This window comes from Crotalus tigris, unplaced genomic scaffold (genome assembly GCF_016545835.1).
Source record: "Crotalus tigris isolate CLP2741 ecotype Arizona unplaced genomic scaffold, ASM1654583v1 scf7180000017834.3080900, whole genome shotgun sequence".
In the NCBI taxonomy this organism is placed as follows: domain Eukaryota; kingdom Metazoa; phylum Chordata; class Lepidosauria; order Squamata; family Viperidae; genus Crotalus; species Crotalus tigris.
This window is the reverse complement of record NW_024096662.1, coordinates 1,924,529-1,942,843: the sequence shown is the minus strand read 5'-3', so window position 1 is coordinate 1,942,843 and position 18,315 is coordinate 1,924,529. Positions and strand designations below refer to the sequence as shown.

Genomic DNA, 18,315 nt, shown 5'->3' with positions numbered 1-18,315 from the left:
TGCAGAAAAAGCCTTTGAATTTTTTTTAAAACAAGTGATGATTAGATATGGCTTTCCATGGGACTCTGTTCAGTGATTGAGAGTTATTATCTGCAACCTTGCAGTTATAACAAATTGAATGGCTTCAATCACTTTTCAGCCACAACATCCTTTTTGGACTACCACCCAGTATTCATGAAGCTTTAGCTATAATAATAATAATAAAATTGGAAGGGACCTTGGAGGTCATCTAGTCCAACCCCCTGCTCAGGGAGGAAACCCTATGCCATTTCAGACAAATGGCCGTCCAGTCTCTTCTTAAAAACCTCCAGTATTGGAGCATTCAGCACTTCTGGAGGCAGGTTGTTCCACTGGTTAATTATTCTAACTGTCAGGAAGTTTCTCCTTAGTTCTAGGTTGCTTCTCTCCTTGATTAGTTTCCATCACTTCTTGTCCTGCCTTCAGGTGCTTTGGAAAATAGCTTGACTCCCTCTTCTTTGTGGCAGCCCCTGAGATATTGGAACACTGCTATCATGTCCCCCCTCATCCTTCTCTTCATTAAAGTAGACATACCCAATTCCAGCAGCCATTCCTTATATGCTTTGGCCTCCAGTCCCCTAATCATCTTTGTTGCTCTTCTCTATACTCTTTCTAGAGTCTCAGCATCTTTTTTACATTGCAGTGACCAAAACTGGATGCAGTATTCCAAGTGTGGCCTTACCAAGGCATTGTAAAGTGGTATTAATACTTCACGTGATCTTGATTCTACCCCTCTGTTAATGCAGCCTAGCACTGTGTTGGCCGATGGCATATTACACTTGCTGCTTGAAATTCAATACTTTTTTAGCTCAGCTCTTTTAGCCTTCCTATGTAGGTTCTTATCTTGATATCTTCTCCTATGAAATTTTCTTGAACGGTCAAAAATTTTTTGGAGACAACATACAACCCAGCTGAAAATCATATCACCGTACCTGGACATCCTCAAGCTAATTGGAAGAGCAATAATATTCTCAAGTTTTGGAAACAATTCTGCTTGATGATAGAACCTGAATTATTTACCTTGCTATCAAGTTATTGATTAATGTTTATTCTACATAACAGACCCAACCTCTATCCTTGTACTTTTCTCCCAACCGCTCTCTCCAGTGAATAATTTCGTGTGCACAATCTATGCAGAAATAGGTAACACATGGATCTACAGATGTTGAATTCCAGCTTCTGAGCCACCATGACTAATAATGAAACATGAGACTTACAATTTAGTAGTATCTGGAAGTCACAAAATGCTTACCACTGATCAACAGAGTAGCAATTCCATGTCATTTAGCATTGTGAAAATATTGACAAGCTGTCCACCTCTTCATCCAGATTAGTCTGACCAACGTGGCTTAAGAATGTAGCCTTTTAATTCAACAGCTATTATTGTATTAACTTTTTACACCTTTCTGCTCCCTTCCCATTTCAGATTAGACAAAGATTTAAATTAGCATTGCCAAAACAGAAAGGGAGAAGGCACTTTTCAGAAACAAAAGATCTCTATATTGGCTGAATGCATTGTTCCTGCACATTAAGAAATTCACTCTTCTGAATATTTAGACTTTTCTCTTGCCTATCAAATTGGATTAAAGCATAGGAAAAGAAGAAATCTTGTCAGAAAAAAAGTGATTAAAAATTATTAGAGTAAATCTGCATATTTGCTACTCTGACTTGGGAAATAGATTGGCAAATTTTATTGTCAGTATTCTAGTTAATGTTATCGTCAACCCTGTTTTCTCAAATAGTGGAAGCTTAATTGTGCAGTTCCATGAATTACATTAAATACAGCCAACTGCAACTCCAATCTGTATGCCGTTTATCTTGCTGTCTCTGTGCTTCTATAGAACACTATGCATGGCCATACAAGGATATTGTGTACAGCCCTGATTCTTGGATTTGTAATGCTGTCTGCTCGCTTTGAAGGGGAAACAGGAGATCCAGCTGCAGAAATTACAGTATATACATAATGCTCAGTGACTGGAATCACTGCAAAAGTTGTATAGCTGCCTTGGTAGGGAATATTTCAAACATATAAGGCCATGGAATTGTTTTAATAAAAGTCAGAATTCACATCTTCCTAGTTATGTGGTCAAAATAGCCAGTGGATTCACTTAAATTCATTCATATGTTTTAATTCATATGGTGCATTTCTTTAGGAAGAAGTTCTATAAACATGCATGTGGCGCTCATGGACATGTTCCACATTCATATACACCTCAAATAGCTTTCTTATTAAAGAAAAGAAAAGAAAAGTAAGGAAGAAAAGAGGTCTGTTTTCTTGACAAGGCACTTGCAATGGAAAAAATCTGTTCCTAAAATTCATCCTTATTTTCATCATAAGAACAAGATGCTTTCATGCAATCTAACGCCAACTTTACTCAAAGCAGCACTTGCATCTCAAAAATCATTGCTGAACCTTTGGCCCATTTAGAAATATTCTTCCTAGGATAGTTTTCTTTCTTTCTTTTTCCTCTTTTTTTTTTTTACAACTCTCTATTTTATAAAAACAATTCAGTCTGCACATTTTGAAATAGCTTTCCTGACTAGGCTGTTAATGGCAGCCACAGGCTCGTACCACCATGTTTCTGTATTTCTTCAAAATGACATTGGAGCTGTCATCGAAGTAGAGGACGGAAATGGCGTTGAGTTGTGTTGGGGCACAGCAAGGTTTCGGCACGGTATCGGGGTTTATAAAGTGAACCTAGAGGCAAATAAGTTACGAGACATCAGGATGTTTACAAGAATTGAAGCTGAATATTAACCACAAATACAACACAACAGCATCAGATGGGCTACCAGAGAGATTGAAGGAATCCAGGAAACCATTCGATGACAGGAAAGACACTGAAAATGATTCACTCCTTGCTGCCATCTAGTGATCATTGGAATTTTGCAGCCTGGAATATGGCTCTCAAGAAATGGACTATGGCAGAGGTTCCCAATCTTATGGGCACCAGGGACTGGTTCCGTGGAGAGAGGTTCTTCCACGGACCGGAGGGTGCGTGATTTTGTGTGATGCCTGCATCTCACGGATGGGGCTTTGCTTGTTTGTGCAGCCTGGTTGCTGGTATGCCACGGACCGGTACTGGTCTATGGACCGGGGGCTGGGGACCCCTGGACTATGGTTCTTTCCCCCTCCATATCAGCTTCCTGTTTCTGCTACACTGATGTTACAACCACTGCCACTTATACCTATTTCTTGAAAGACCTGCTTTTCTACAAGTTTGGTGATCACTGTGCAAGAATTAAACAAGACATTTTTGAACTATGAATTGAACAAGCTCTGTGGATACTAGACATTGAAAGGAACAGGGCTTGTGAATAAAGTTACCACCAAGTTCTATCAGAACTGGAGCCAGGAGATCTGACACCTTGACTTCTGTACTGAGAAGACTATAATTCCTGGGTTTAGAAGAAACAGGTCTTACAGAAGATCAACAAGAGTTGTTACATGAGGAAGTCACGAAAGAGCAGTGAGCAAGAATAAAGGCTGGGTAAATAAAAGGATAAAAGGTGAATGTTTAGGGCTAATATTATTTGCAATGCTGTGTGTGTGTGTGTGTGTGTGTGCTGTGGGTATGTGTTGCATGCATACAACTCACCCCCCCCACACACACACTATCATTAATGTAGCTCTTACAGCCATAGAAAGCATTTGTCTCTGTGGATTTGACTGTTCTTTAGATATTCTTCCTATCCTCGGGAACTGGCGATATGAAGAAATTATTTGAATGAATACAATAATATTTCTCTTCCCCTTTTTCCTCCTTTCTCTCCTCCTCTCTTTTGTGGAGCATCCAAAAGATACAGCACTGGATTTCTCAAATATCTGAATTATTTTCTTAGTAGTTTTCAAATTCTCATTCTTGGTGAAAATATAGTTAATAAGGTAAAAGTGTACTTAATTCACTTTTATTCACTTCCATTTTTATACTAATTTATAAATACACATAGATACATGTTAATTAGTTGAACGCCATACTCTTCCACCCTGTCAATGCTACCTCCCATTATGCAACTAGAACATCCAGTTTTGGCACCTATTATTACCAACACTTGATTTCCTCTGACTGCATGGCAACTTTGGGTGTTGCCCAAAGAAGACAAGTTACCACCATCAAAGTAGCTGAACTAGCTATTCCTGAACTGTCAATGTAGCTGCAAGTTCTTTACTCATACTGTCAATTAATAATTAGATCTAGTTTATAATCTTGGAGTAACCCAATATCCTCTCCCAGGTATGGAATTTTAGCTCCTGATAATCTGTGATGATGGAAAATATTGCTCAAAATTTTCTTATGTGAGGTTTTTTTGAGGAAATATGAGAGGTATTGCTATGAAAAAAATGTGTCTACTGGATATGTTTGTTTAGCATGATTAAAAGCAGTGATCTTATATATACATATTAACAGGATGGGGGAAGAGAGGACAGAAACTGTCGTTCTATCTAAAAATGGTAAATTGTGGATACATGATTTAAACTTGATGCTGTTACCTAGTTTGGTAATGAAAGGTCTGCAAGCAAACACTAAGCTCAGAGACCACCAAGGACTCCCCAGAGTTCACCAAATACCATCCACCCTGGTATCAGACAAATTACCAGATTGAAGATACAAGAAATGTAGTGTGCAGTTAATGATTTTTTACTTTCCTGAAATCCATATAGTGCAACTCTCTTGTAATTTTTTTTTTAACGGAATGACACTGATCGGGCTACAGAACTGTTGTGAAAGACTTTTAAGAGAAACTTACCAGTGTTTGTACAATAGCATGATTTGTTGCATTCATGTAAGAGTTCAATGGAAAAGCACATTCTCCTTCACAGTAATAAGCAGCATAACCTTCTGGAGCAATGATCCAGTCCTGGGTTAGGTGAGGCAGAGAGATGGAGAGAACTTAATAAAACTATCCAATAAACAAAAAAAAAATATTAAAATGCCTCTGCATACATACAGGACATTCACTAAAATGGGGATTTAAAACTGAATTGGTTAGATAATATTATTTTTATTTTAATTTGTTTCTGTAGATTCTCCCCCCCCCCCATGTTTCCTTTTTAAAAGTTGCAATAAAAGAATGATGACAAAAAAGGATGGGGGTTAGGAGAAGTTTACTTTAGCTTAAAACAGTTTAGGGATTATCAAGGCCTAAATTAATGTCTCTGGTCTGTGCTATCAGCTAAAGATCAAAGAGAGGGTTAACAAAGTTTAACCTTCATTTCCTGCCACAGGCACATTAATTTATCCCTAGACCAGTGATGGCGAACCTTTTAGAGACTGAGTGCCCAAACTGCAAACCAAAACCCACTTATGTATCATCGGGTGCTGGGTGGGCGTGAACCCATTGGGTAGGCGTGGCCCATTTGGTGGCATGCGTGTGGTGGTAATGGCAGATTGGATGGGACTAAAAAGTTCAATCAATGAATTCCAACTTTGCAAGATCTTTTTTTTCCCGCAAGAAGTTGAAATTGATTGATAGATTGAACCTTTTTTTTTTTTTGCACGCGGTGGTGGAGGCCTAAACGAAAAGATTTTATAAAACCCAGCTGAAGGCCTAAGAATGGGGTGATGGCGCGCGTGCCTAGGTTCGCCACCACGGCCCTAGACCCAGTTCAAGGGTATCAACTCCAATGGGGTTGCTGTGGATATTTTTTTCATTTCCCCTAAAGCAGTGTTTCTCAATCGCTGTAACTTTAATTGCTTCCTCTAATGCTGAAATGGGGAATTCTGGGAGTTGAAGTCCACACCTCTTAAAATTGCTGAGGTGAAGAAACATTAGATTAGAATGACTTTTTTTACATACATACATACATACATATATATATATATATATATATATATGTATATATATATATGTATATATATATGTGTGTGTGTATATATATATATATATATATATATATATATATATATATATATATATATATATATATATATGTATGTATGTATATATGTAGGTCTTTGGTTATTCGGGTTTTCTCCCGCGTCAAATTGGAAGTGTCTTGGCGACGTTTCAACAAAGTCTCATTCGTCATCTTCAGGCTGGTGTTTTCAGCTTCGTCCTTCTAGGAGCAATGTGTGATCGTAGCTGTTTCTTCCTTTTAACTGCCAGTGGGGGTATGAACTGATTGGATGAGAGCTCGGCTGTGTTCTGATTGGATGGAAGTGTGTTCCAATCAGAACACAGCCAAGCTCTCATTCAATATATATATATTTGTTTTCTGAGATTTTCACGGGTGTTTGTATGTAGGTCTTTGGTTATTCGGGTTTTCTCCTGCGTCAAATTGGAAGTGTCTTGGCGATGTTTCGACGAAGTCTCATTCGTCATCTTCAGGCTGGTGCTTTTTGCTTCTTGGGTTTGCTCCTAGAAGCACGAAGCCAAAAGCACCAGCCTGAAGATGATGAATGAGACTTCATCGAAACGTCGCCAAGACACTTCCAATTTGACGCGGGAGAAAACCCGAATAACCAAAGACCTACATACAAACACCCGTGAAAACCTCAGAAAACACACACACACACACACACACTATATATATATATATATATACATACATATACATATACATACACATACATACATACATACATACATACATACATATATATATATATAAGATTTGTATTCACTCCTTATAGTGGTTAAGGTACCAGGCTAGAAACTGGGAGACCGTGAGTTCTAGTTCCCTCTTAGGCATGAGAGCCACCTGGTTGTCTTTGAGCCAATCCTTCTCTCTCAGCTTTACCCATTAAAGATGGCTTTAAAATTACTGGTTCTTTTGGTTTATACAGAAATTAAACACTTTGACGGGCATGGTTCAGGAAGAGAGCCTTCTCTGCCATCACCCTGCCCTTGGGAATACTCTCACCCCCCAGGAGTAAGGCATCCCCCCCACCCCAGCATGGCATTTCAAAAGAATTTGAAGACTGGGCTTTGCCGACTCGCTTGGGGCTCTCAGAGGAACACACAACTTTGGTGTTCTTCAAAGACACCAACTGAGAATCTCCACAGACACACAACTTTGGTGTTGAACAGTGCCTAGAAGGCCCTTCCTCTGCCTTTCTAACTTTAATTATTTTACTCATGTTTAAACTGCCTCCTTTTGGAATATAACATACATGGTTTTTAATGTTTTAATTGTACATCACTCACAGTGGCTCTGCGAGTGGGATGGGTGACCTTCAAATCTGATATAGAAAATAAAAATAAAATATATAAATAAATTAGTGGATCTGAATATTCTATAGGCAAAGAACACCTGCCCTTGAATTATCTGCAAGTAACCTGGAGATCTGCATGATCTTACCTGCTGAAACAGGGTTTTTTTGCTTTTTTTTACAAGTGGACATAATAAGAAAATGAGGTCACAGTATTCACTTTACCCACTTGAGAATAAGTAGACTGGAGCGCACCATGGATCTCTAATTCCAAGTATAAAAGTAGAATTTACCTGCCAGCCAAGATCCCTGAAACTGACATAGAGTTCATGTTTCTTGCAAGCTTGCCTTTGGTCACTGCTGCTGTTTTCTGAGTTGGAGAGCATTGGGCAGAAAAAGAAGGGAAAGCAAAGTGAGACCAACTGTCTCACAACAACCAGTCTGGCAATTATATTAAGGCACAGGCTAACTGAGGTGATGTAGTTACATTCATACATGACTTTAAAAAAAAAAAAATTCTAAAATAATGACAATATCTATAAATAGTGCAATAAAATTCCATGCTACCATATAAGGGTATATGTATCTCTCAACCTAACCCACCTCCCAGGATTATTATTATAGGGAAAACAGAAGGAGGAAGGAGTATTCGGTATGTTCACCATCTTGAGTTATTTACAAAAATAATAAAGGAGGGATATATATAAAGAATGTTTACACTGTAGACTCTTTACACAGCAGCATAAGTGCAAATCCTAAATCCAATAACATCTTTTTTCCTTCCCTCCCTCCCAAAGCACAAAATGGTGACCAATCATGAAGCAGCCATGCACTAAAAACCAAAACTGGTATGGTTCCTCTCTGGAAGTAAGACTGGGTACATATTCTATAGATTTTTCTCATAATACAGAGATTTTCTATATTATGATTGCAACTACTGTGTGACAATAAAAATTCAGTCCGTTGGTGTATTCTTCCAAGTGTCATGCCTGAGGAGCCCAACAGTATGTACTGCTTAGCATGGATTGTTACTCCATCTAGGAGAGTAGCTTTCAGATGAAATGTTGGGAGAAAGATACTTTTTTCTTTTCTAGTAAAACACTCAAAGCAACATCTCTATTTTGTCCTGAACTCAGATTTAGAATGATCAAAATGGCCGTTCTGAGCTAAGAATGGTCTACAGACTCCAATTGTGCACTGCAATCCATGAAGTTTGATAACCAGGTGGTTGCAGAGAAGCATTCTTGAAGACTTCTCAACCACTAAGCATCTTGACAGCAGAGAAAGCAAGGCTCTGATTTCCTTTCTTCTCAGTTCAGATGAAAAACAATTTAGGAAGGAGAGAAAATCACCAGAAAGAGTTTCATTTTCTTAGCTTAATCCCCAATGTTAATTTTATAGAAATCACACACCTAAGGTTTGCGTACCTCCGAGATTCGACACTCGAAAAGCTTCTTGATTTTTTGGTGCCTTCGAACGGTTTTGATTCCGCTGTTTACCTCCTGTAGAACGGATACTTCGAAAGTGTATTTCGGTAGCTTTGAAAAAGGCCACTGTAAATGGCTGCTTGTTTTGTGGGCCATGCCTTCCAATAAGACCAGCAAACTTCGGATTGATGCTTTGTCCTAAGTGGAAAGAGAAAGAACAGGAAAGAGACAAAGTAATTTTACAAATGAATATTTTCCAGTTATGCTAGCAATAATGGAAGCCTCCAAGGTGCAGGAAGATAGTCCATGCATGATGGCACAGTGGTTAGAATACAATACTACAAGCTAACTCTACATATAGCCAGGATGGGGCTCATCCTTCCATCCTTCCAAGGCTGGTAAAATGAGGACCCAGATTGTTCGGGGGCAATATGCTGACATTGTAAACCACTGAGAATCTGCTGTAAAGCACTATGCACGGTTATGTAAGTCTAAGTGTTATTGCTATTAAACATGTAAATTAATGCAAAACGTTTCATATAAGAAACGGCTCAATTTTTAAAAAAAAACATTTTCTATTTTGAAATTTGTCATTCTTGAAGCAATTACCTCTATTGAAAGCCATGTTATTCCAGATCAACATCAATATTATTTTCTCCTATTCTTTGGTTTCTTTAAAAAACAAGTGGGGGAAGGGACATTTCTTGAGTTCAACTATTTATAATTTAATGTGCTCCTGTTAAAAAAAAAGAGCCATAAAACTAAGCCCAACAGAACACTAAATTTTCTTTGAAAGTTATTAGCTTAAAATAAAAATGTCCTAAACTAAAAGCTGGTGTGTTTCCAGAAAACATCCATTTGAGAGATAGAAAGAAACAGCTTTTTCTTATTAAAAGACATCCCAATAAATTTTTTAGTCTTATGTAAACAAAGATGATATTGTGGACTACTGCAACAATCTTTACATGGGGCTACTTTGAAATTCACTTTAACATTGCAGTTGACTCAGAATAAAGCGGCCCATTTGCTGGTTAGTGCATCTACATTAATGGCCCTGCACGTGTTACAAATATGGTTCTGGGTACAATTCACACTGCAGGCTTCATCCTATGAAGCCCTTTGGAGCTTAGCTCTAAGTATTATTGGGATCTATCCAATATGAGTATCCCAGAAGATGTTGCTCATGGTGGTCCATTTTGGGGAAGTAAGGTTGAGGTCTGGAGATATGTGATGGCTCCTGTTTGTTGAACAACTTCAACTTGGAAGCTAGATTAGACCCCTGTCTAGTAGCCTTCCAGGGACTGGTGAAACTAAAGTGTATTGAGGGACTTGGGATTTATTGAAAATAAAACAGGCCTCTTAAGTCCATCTTAGTAGTCAGGCAAGCTGATGTGGGTCAGGATACACAAATGCTCTAAACGCTTTAAGATCTAGCCCCCAAGTAGTGCTAGGGATCCTATCAGTTGTTTGTGAAAACTTCCAAAATCCCACCATCATTTAACTGACCAGGATGGAAAACGAGAGAACACACTGATTTTTCAGAGGAAATTTATTCATACCACTTCTAAATAATACCAGCATCTAATGGATTTCTGAAACATGCAGTGGTCATCAGAAATATGGTCATTTTTTAGCTCCCTAGCATACCCATATAGTCAATAATGCATATATCAATAATATTTTTTTCAATTCAGCTGCATAGTAATGCTTGACCAAATCATTCATTCTTAAATATTGGAGGTATCGATTTGTTTTCTTTCTTAAACAGTATTTTATAGATAAATTAAGAAATAGATTTTATGTAATTTAATGAATCTTTTTAAGTCAGCGGTCCCAAACCTTTGCAGCTTGGCGGCGCAGCTGTGGGAGAGGGGAATTGGGCCGCACGAGTGGTGGGCTCGCCACTTGTGCGAGTGCAGCTGCATGCACAAGTGCGCACTGGCCTGCCTCTCAAGCAGCCTGGTTCCAAATAGGCCACGGCCCAGTAGTGAGCTGTGGGTTGGGGATCCCTGTTTTAAGTAAAAAAAAAAAAAGCTCACATTCCTCTCTATACTAACTCCCTTTCTTGGGTTCTAATCTCATTATAGTGAAAGTTCCTTCCCTGTCACTCTGATGGGTTCTCATGAAGACTTTAGAGAAGAATATAGTTGTATTAATTCTAAAGCAATACCCTTCATTCAGATGAAATGATGCAAATATGTTTTAGACACTATGCCTCTAAGTCTACATTCATTGAACATTTCCTTAGCTCTGGAGGCCAATAAATTGAAAGGGATTTGCTGCCAAGCATGTATGTCTAGAGTCAAGCTGCAGAAGAGTTTGCTTCAACTTGCCACTATAATGAGACAAACAGGATATGAACGTAAGAAATCAAGTTAACTTTACAAAGTAAGCTGTTGCTCCAATATAATGTCAGGAAGGAAAGCATTCATAGACTTAGAAGATAACAGAATGCCTGAGGCTAATGAATTACTTTAGCTTTTTTTACATTGCTTCACTTTAGCCAAACTCTCCAAGAGTAAAAAAAAGCCCTCTAAAATTCCCTCATTCTTTTCTCTCTTTTCTTTCTCTTTCTTTCTTTCTTTCTTTCCTTTCTTTTCCTTCCTTCCTTTATTTATTTATTTATTTCTCTTTTTTTCTTTTTCTTTCTTTCTGCTACCTTTGTTGGATTTAACTATCAAATAATAGAAATTGTCATCTATATACTTCTAAAATTTTCATGTCTATAATCTAACCTGAGTGAAACAGTGCATCATAGGGGAATAATTTTTGAACCAATTTACCTCAATTGGGCTAACTTAAGAAAGTGTCCAAAATCCAGGACACATGACTCCCATGGAATTGAAATTTGGAAAAATTATGGTAGCTTCAGTGCTGGGGTATTGCCATCCAGAGGTTCAATAGACCAGTCCCATCCTAGCTTTCTGGAGGCTGTGTAGATCAATCCCACCAATAGCTGCTAGACGTCATTCTTACTTTCACTGATTTTTCTGCCCTTGGTCATTCTGTTTCTCTGTTTAAGTAAGGAAATATCTCTGATATTTAGGTCACGGGTTGTCTACTTAAGAGTCCTCAACCTTGACAATTTTAAGACTTGTGGACTTCAACTCCCAGAATTCTGGGAGTTGGCTGAGGAATTCTGGGACTTGAAGTCCACAAGTCTTAAAGTTGCCAAGGTTGAGGATTCCTGGTCTACTTCCTATTGAATGTGAACTTATGTTTCAGTTGGAACTTCAAAATGCCTTCAAAACCATCCCACCTAGACTCAAATTTCCATGGGTAAGTGAAATGGCCAATGCCCACATATACTTTTCTTACATTAACAAATTTAGTTTGTTCTTCTTAATCTTCATTCAGTAAGGAGGAAGATGTCTGATTCTGGTAGTTTCTTTCTATTGCCAGAGGCAAAAACAAAACAAGAAAGTACTTGATCTAAAGGTAAAATGACTTCCAGGTGCACATAATAAACTGTGCCAATGGAAGCCAGTGGAAAATCTAAACTAGGGCTTGAAAAGCTTTTTGGGAGAGGTGAAGGAGAATAACCTGAAGCTAAATCTAATCAAGGACCTTGTCTTCCTTTTTATGAATCCTAATCCAGATATTGGTTGGACAGAGGATACCTTTGAATAAAGGACCACCTTCCCTACCAAGGGGACACATGAAAGTGACACCATCTCTAAATACAACTGGTCATTATCCCAAGCACAAATTGTAAAAGATTTGCCAAAATGTTATTTTATGATACTCACCATCTATACTCTCCACTGATAGTTGCAGGCCAAGATTGTGCTGCGGGTTTACCACCCAATGATTACTAGTTGCTGTAATATCAAATACCAGCCAACCTTCTTCTTCAGCCCAAATTCTACGTGTATCAAGTAAGAACAAATCTGAATCCCTAGACACAAAATAAAAGGAAAATGGGAGAGAAGATCTTTCAAAATTGCTAGAATTTTGTGTGTATGGAGGGCTGACAGTCCAAGTTTGAGACCTGAGCACCATGAAACGGGTGAGCTCCCGTTCCTTGCTCCAGCTCCTGCCCACCTAGCAGTTTGAAAGCATGCAAATGCAGGTAGATTAATAGGTACCACTTTGGTGGGATGGTAACAGCTTCCTCTGCACCTTTGGTATATACCGTAGCTATGCTGGCCACATGACCACGGAAATAGTCTCCCTCGGTTAAGACACGGAGATGAGCACTGTGTCCAAGAGTTGAACACAATAGGGAAACCTGTACATACACACACACATACATACATATCCATATTTTAAACAACAAACATGTTTAGATCACAATATGTGGTGCAGTGTAAAGAATTTTGCTTAAAAATACAATTTTCAATGAACTGGAACCATAATGCAGGAAATGTAATTAACAATTTGTCTAAGAACAATTTATTGATTCTAGTTAGTATGAGTTCCTTCCCTCCAATATTTTCAGTTGGAAAGCACCACCCAAAAATAAAAACAAAAACTCTACCAACCTAGGGCAGTGGCAATTCTTTTTCAATTCAACATTTCCTAGAAAATCATTTCATTTCCTGCAAGGACTTGAAAAATAGAGAGAGAATTATAGGCAGGCATCCAACATGCAAAGCAATCCACAACCTGTTGGCTGGAACATTCTTTGCAATTCCCAGAAGACCTGCTGATAGTATCTCTAAAATCTGGCAAATTTCCACCAAGTATTTGCAGCATACTTTTCTGCTCTTTTTAGATTGGAACAAGGATAAATATTATCAATTAAGCCTTAACTATGATTGTATTTTTAAAAAATCCAAGTCCCAAAGAAAAGAAATGGAACATCTCAGCCTTGTCCACTATAGTCCTTAGTACCCCAAACTAAAAGTAAATAACAAATAACTTCTAGAATTCCATGTAGAAGCTGCTAAAGCTATTATTTCACCATAAACTCTGGTGACCATCTTCTATAACAGAAGAATCTTCCAGGTAGTTTTGAGATGCAGTTCTGCTTAAGGCAGTTATATATGATGAAAGTTTCACTAAAACTTCGTACAGGTAATCCTTGACTTTTAACCATTCGAAGTTACAGCCTCATGAAAAAGTGACTTATGACCAGTTCTCACACTTATGACCACTGCTTCCTACCCAATTGCAGCAACCCGGGGTTGTGTGATAACCCCTTGCAACCTTCCCAGCTGACTTCCAGCAAGCAAAGTCAATGGGGGAAGCCAGATTTGTTTAACTATCACACAAGTCACTTAACAGCAGTGATTTGCTTACAACTGTGGCAAAAAGCTTGTAAAATTGGGCATGATTCATTAACAACAGCCTTGCTAGCAATGGAAATTTTGGTCCCGACTGTGGTCCTAAGGTGATGTCTACTCGCAGAATGCATCACGCGAGGTACATGGACAATGCTTTAGTCTATCCTACCATTTTGGCACAACTGAGGAAGCTGGAGCCCAATTAGATGTTCCAGCAGCAAACTCATGTTATCCATGGGAAAACAGAAAAAGTTCTCTTCTCTTCTATGGAGACATTCTCTACTGCCTGAAGAAGGAGTCTGAGGGAGATCAGCCTCAATGTCATCCAACTTTCCTTTCCTGGAATCCAGGGAATATTGACTAAGATCCTCAAGCCATTATGAGTAGAATTTTCTTTGTTTTTGCCTGTGTTTCGGATGGATGGATGGACGGATGGATGGATGGACCAACAGATATTAGATCTCTCATGTTATTCTTTGTTCATTGAAGCCATTGGCCAATAGTGTGGAGAAACCCACAAATCCTAAAATAAATATTGGATTATACTTCAACTTTTTTGTTTTGAATGAGGATATCATCCCATCAATCCTCTCTCACTGTATGGATGGTATCATATAGCATGTCATATTATGTCATAACATGTCATATCATATCATATTTCTATCTCCTTGTTCATGCTCATTTTTGGACTGGGGTGACCCACATGTATTCTAAATAGTGCCTTAATTCCCACCCCAGCCACTATACATTCCTGATACAATCCATTTATAGTTAATATAGGCCACTTGGAAGTTGCAACTATTTGTGCAAGCTTGATAATTGGATACACCAACATGCCAGCTTCATTTACAAGCCTGTTTTGCTGACTTGCATGTGTCATCTTGCCAAACATACTGTGAACACTTTTGCATAGATATTTGCGTAACTAATTACTTTGTGTGGGTTCCTACTGAAGCAAAGATAAGCCCATCTGTGTGGTTATGAAAATTTTAGGGTGCTCTATAAATTCTTGAACTACTACTTCTACTATCAGTAGAATGATAGTACAGGGTTTTATAGATAAAAGAAGCACCAAGCCACAAAGCATACTCATAAAAAAAAAGGCAGAGGTATGGAATTTAACATTCAACAAAGGACTAGAGCAACTTCAAGAGTAAGCAAAAGATCAAGCAAGAAAATCATGAGGAGATCTGAGACAGAAGCAATATAGATTATTTCTTTCTAATCTGGGCAGTTATGTATGCAAGTTCCAGCAACTTTTGGACCATCTACAACAAATCTAGTCTCACATCTGGGACTGCCTGGGATGCAACATGACGGTAAGCACTTTCTCTTGCAAGTTTTCCACAACAGGAATATATTAAGTGAATTCAGCTGTGATCAACAGTTTACCCATTTGAAATTAAGTCTGGTTGAAGTGTTACTAAATTCAATTGAGTTTTCCTAAACCGGCTGCTAAGCTCTCTCGTTTCAGCCTTTTAAATGAAAACTAATGAGGCAATTATCATCAAGGTTTTATGGGTGGCACACCAAAACTGAACCATCTGGTAGAACAGAGGTATTTATATTTTTTGTGCCGGTAAGTTCTGAAAGACACTTTATGGGCATTTTCAGAAATTACCAGGCATTGTAGATGGGATTTATCAGAAGGCAAACAAATGAGAATATTCCCAATCACCTGCTTTGCAGGCTCCTTGCCACTTCTCCTGACCCTGTCCTATATGTTTCCACAGCATAGTATATGAAGGGTCAGGAAGCACTCTTGAGACTATAATCTTTAAAAATTGGGCTAGAGACTTTACAGCATTGTATTTTTACATGTTATTTTTAATTTAAAGTAATTGAGCTAAGCATGGAATCTGCCAGACACCAAGCACAGACCCTCTGACATACCAGAAGATCAAAATAATGCCGGAATAAAGTTTTTATCTCATCAATTCCATCATAGTTTCATGCTGGCCCATCAGAAACCCATCTAAATATTTAAGTTTCTAAGCAGTTATGGGATTCAAATATGTGAACAACCAGTTCTCTGTGTGGATGCCATTTCCAGAAGTCCATTCTGGGCCTGGGCAACAAAAAATTAGCTACCGGTTCTGCCGAAGTGGTGCGAACCAGCTGAATCCCACCACTGTTTCTAAGTGTAATAGAAAGTCCACAGGACTCTTTAGGAATTGGCAGAATATTGGGAAATGTATGGAAGAGATACACAATAATGCCCTACTGAGTATTGTTTTTAAAAAATGCACAATAAATTATGAAAATATAGAATCAGAATCTACCATAATGAGGTTATTTAGACCTGAATTAAGAACCTATTCTGAAAACATCTTCCTGCTTTAACATCAGGCATTTTCAACACCAATTCATCTTCCAACAGCTTCTTAGATTTTAACAGGCAAGGAAGAAAAGGAAATAATTGTAGTGTCTTCCTTATTCCATACTGATGATACCACAATGCATCACTCAATTTGGCAGGAAAGAAGCGACTTGACAAGAAAGCTAAAAGAAAGATACTGCTAGAGTAGTTTCACTTGCTGTTCTAAGCTGCTAAAGCATACCTGACCTTAATCTTGGGGGAAATGATTATTTCAACTTAATTTGACTTCTGGACAGGCTGTAATAATATAAATACATGTAATGATAGTCTGATGGCCTCTTTAAAACAAATAAAGGCCAATTACAGCTGTGTTGTAAGGCAATATATGTGTGTATATATATATGAGCTGTTCTGGATCAGACTAACAATCAGACAAGTTTTCCATATCCTGTGAAGCCTCCAGATACCAAGGTGTTAATTCCCAGACTTTTCAACTAGTCTAATCATTGTTGATTGCTGCAGGCTGGATTGATTACTTTAAATATTTTATAATATCTAAAGCCCACTGTCTTCTACGAATGACAGGAGGTAGAGCTTAGCGGAATTTGGACTGAAAATGACAATTTGATTTCTTTTTTTTAACCCTCTGTGGGCTGTAATCTCTAAAAGCAGCTAAAAGGTTTTCTGAATGGAATCAGGCCCTCTGCTTCAAAACCCCAGGAGAATCAATAAATTTAATAGGGAAAGTACAGACAGAAGCATCAGGATGGGGTTTTCTTAATTACTTTCAATGCTGTTTGGACATTCTACCTTTAGTCGTCTTTTTGACTCCCTGCATTGTTGTGAGTATGGTACTCTGTGTAGAGCAGGGGTGTCAAACTCGCAACGTCATGTGATGTGTCGTGACATATCGTGACTTTTCCCCCCATTGCCGGAGCTGGGGTGAGCACAGTTTCAGCATGACACATCCAGCTGGCAGTTTGACACCCCTGGTGTAGAGGTTACTAGCACCATGCACTAGCTGGGCCTGAGTAAAAGAGATTTATTTTAGAACTGAGAAATAGGTCTCCTGTTCTATTTAGTCAGGTTCCAGCTGACTGAGGGGGCATCTCTAGGGCTACCACCACTGGTCAAAAAATTCTGGACAGTCACAAGATGGCAGCAGAGAGAGATGCTTTTCTATCCTTCTGGTCCATGTCATGTATGAAGTTTAGACCAAGAACAGGAGATGATAATTTAAGTACCTGCTTTCATACCCAGGCAGACTAGGACTTAGATCTGTCTGTCTGTCTACTAACTTGATTTTTACATGTGCGTCTAATATAAGCCCTATCCCAAAATTAAGCCCTAGTTAAGACCCTGCCCACCCTGTCCACCGTCTGGTTGTATGGGATGGGGCAAGGCACATGTGTAAAAATCAAGCTAGGCGGTAGTAGGGGGGGAGCTGTCCCACACACCCCACATCTGCTTATCTTAGGACTGCCACAGCCAGCCTCCCATGCACCAACACCTGTCACACCACTGCCCGATTTCTTTTCTGGCCGCTTACGGTTGCTCACAGCCAGATGCCACGTGGTGCATCATGCTGGTGCCACCTCTCATGGCCAAAGGCCACATGGTGCATTGAGCTGGTGCCATCACTTGTGGCAAGAGGCAACGTGGCATGTCATACTGGTGCCGCCTCTTGCAATTGGAGACCGTATGGCACATTGCACTGTGGCATGCACAGCGGTACCAGTGCCACGCACCACACAGCCTCTTGTCTCTGGCCTACTGCTGCGAATAGCAGCACCAAAACGGCACGCGGCCTCCTGCAAGCAGCGGTACATGATGCGCCACATGACGTAAGGCTGCAAGCGGATGCAAAAGGAGTCAAGCAGCTGTGCGACAGGTGTCAGGGTCTGGGAGGCCTGTCTGCTACGGTCCTAAGGTAAGCAGGTAAGGTCTCCCCCGAAATTGACTCTTTTGGAGTCAAACAAAAAATAAGACCAGGACTTATTTTCAGGGAAACACAATATCTATCTGTCTATTCATCTTTAGAACTGCCCATCTCCCTCACAACTCTGGACGATTAGGGCAGAGACGCCAAGCTGATCTTTTGTTATGTTTTGTGACATTTATCTTGCTATAATAGCCAGCCACCAGAGGGTATTTTTTTTTAAGGAGCT

At 39.1% G+C, this 18,315-nt stretch overlaps 1 protein-coding gene across 2 annotated transcripts in view; it reads right to left on the bottom strand.

The window, feature by feature from the left end:
- Positions 1–658: 658 nt before the first annotated feature.
- Positions 659–18,315, bottom strand: part of BMP7 (bone morphogenetic protein 7) — a 96,299-nt gene continuing 78,642 nt past the window's right edge. Inside the window, exons 3-7 of one of the 2 annotated variants that reach the window (XM_039343257.1) lie at positions 12,349–12,497; positions 8,585–8,797; positions 7,466–7,542; positions 4,768–4,878; positions 659–2,716 (exon numbers count right to left, since the gene is read on the bottom strand). In XM_039343257.1, the coding sequence (XP_039199191.1) occupies positions 2,567–2,716; positions 4,768–4,878; positions 7,466–7,542; positions 8,585–8,797; positions 12,349–12,497 (700 nt within the window). In that variant the 3' untranslated portion in view covers positions 659–2,566. The remainder of the gene's footprint in view (positions 2,717–4,767; positions 4,879–7,465; positions 7,543–8,584; positions 8,798–12,348; positions 12,498–18,315) is intronic. The other variant, XM_039343258.1, reaches the window with a different exon arrangement.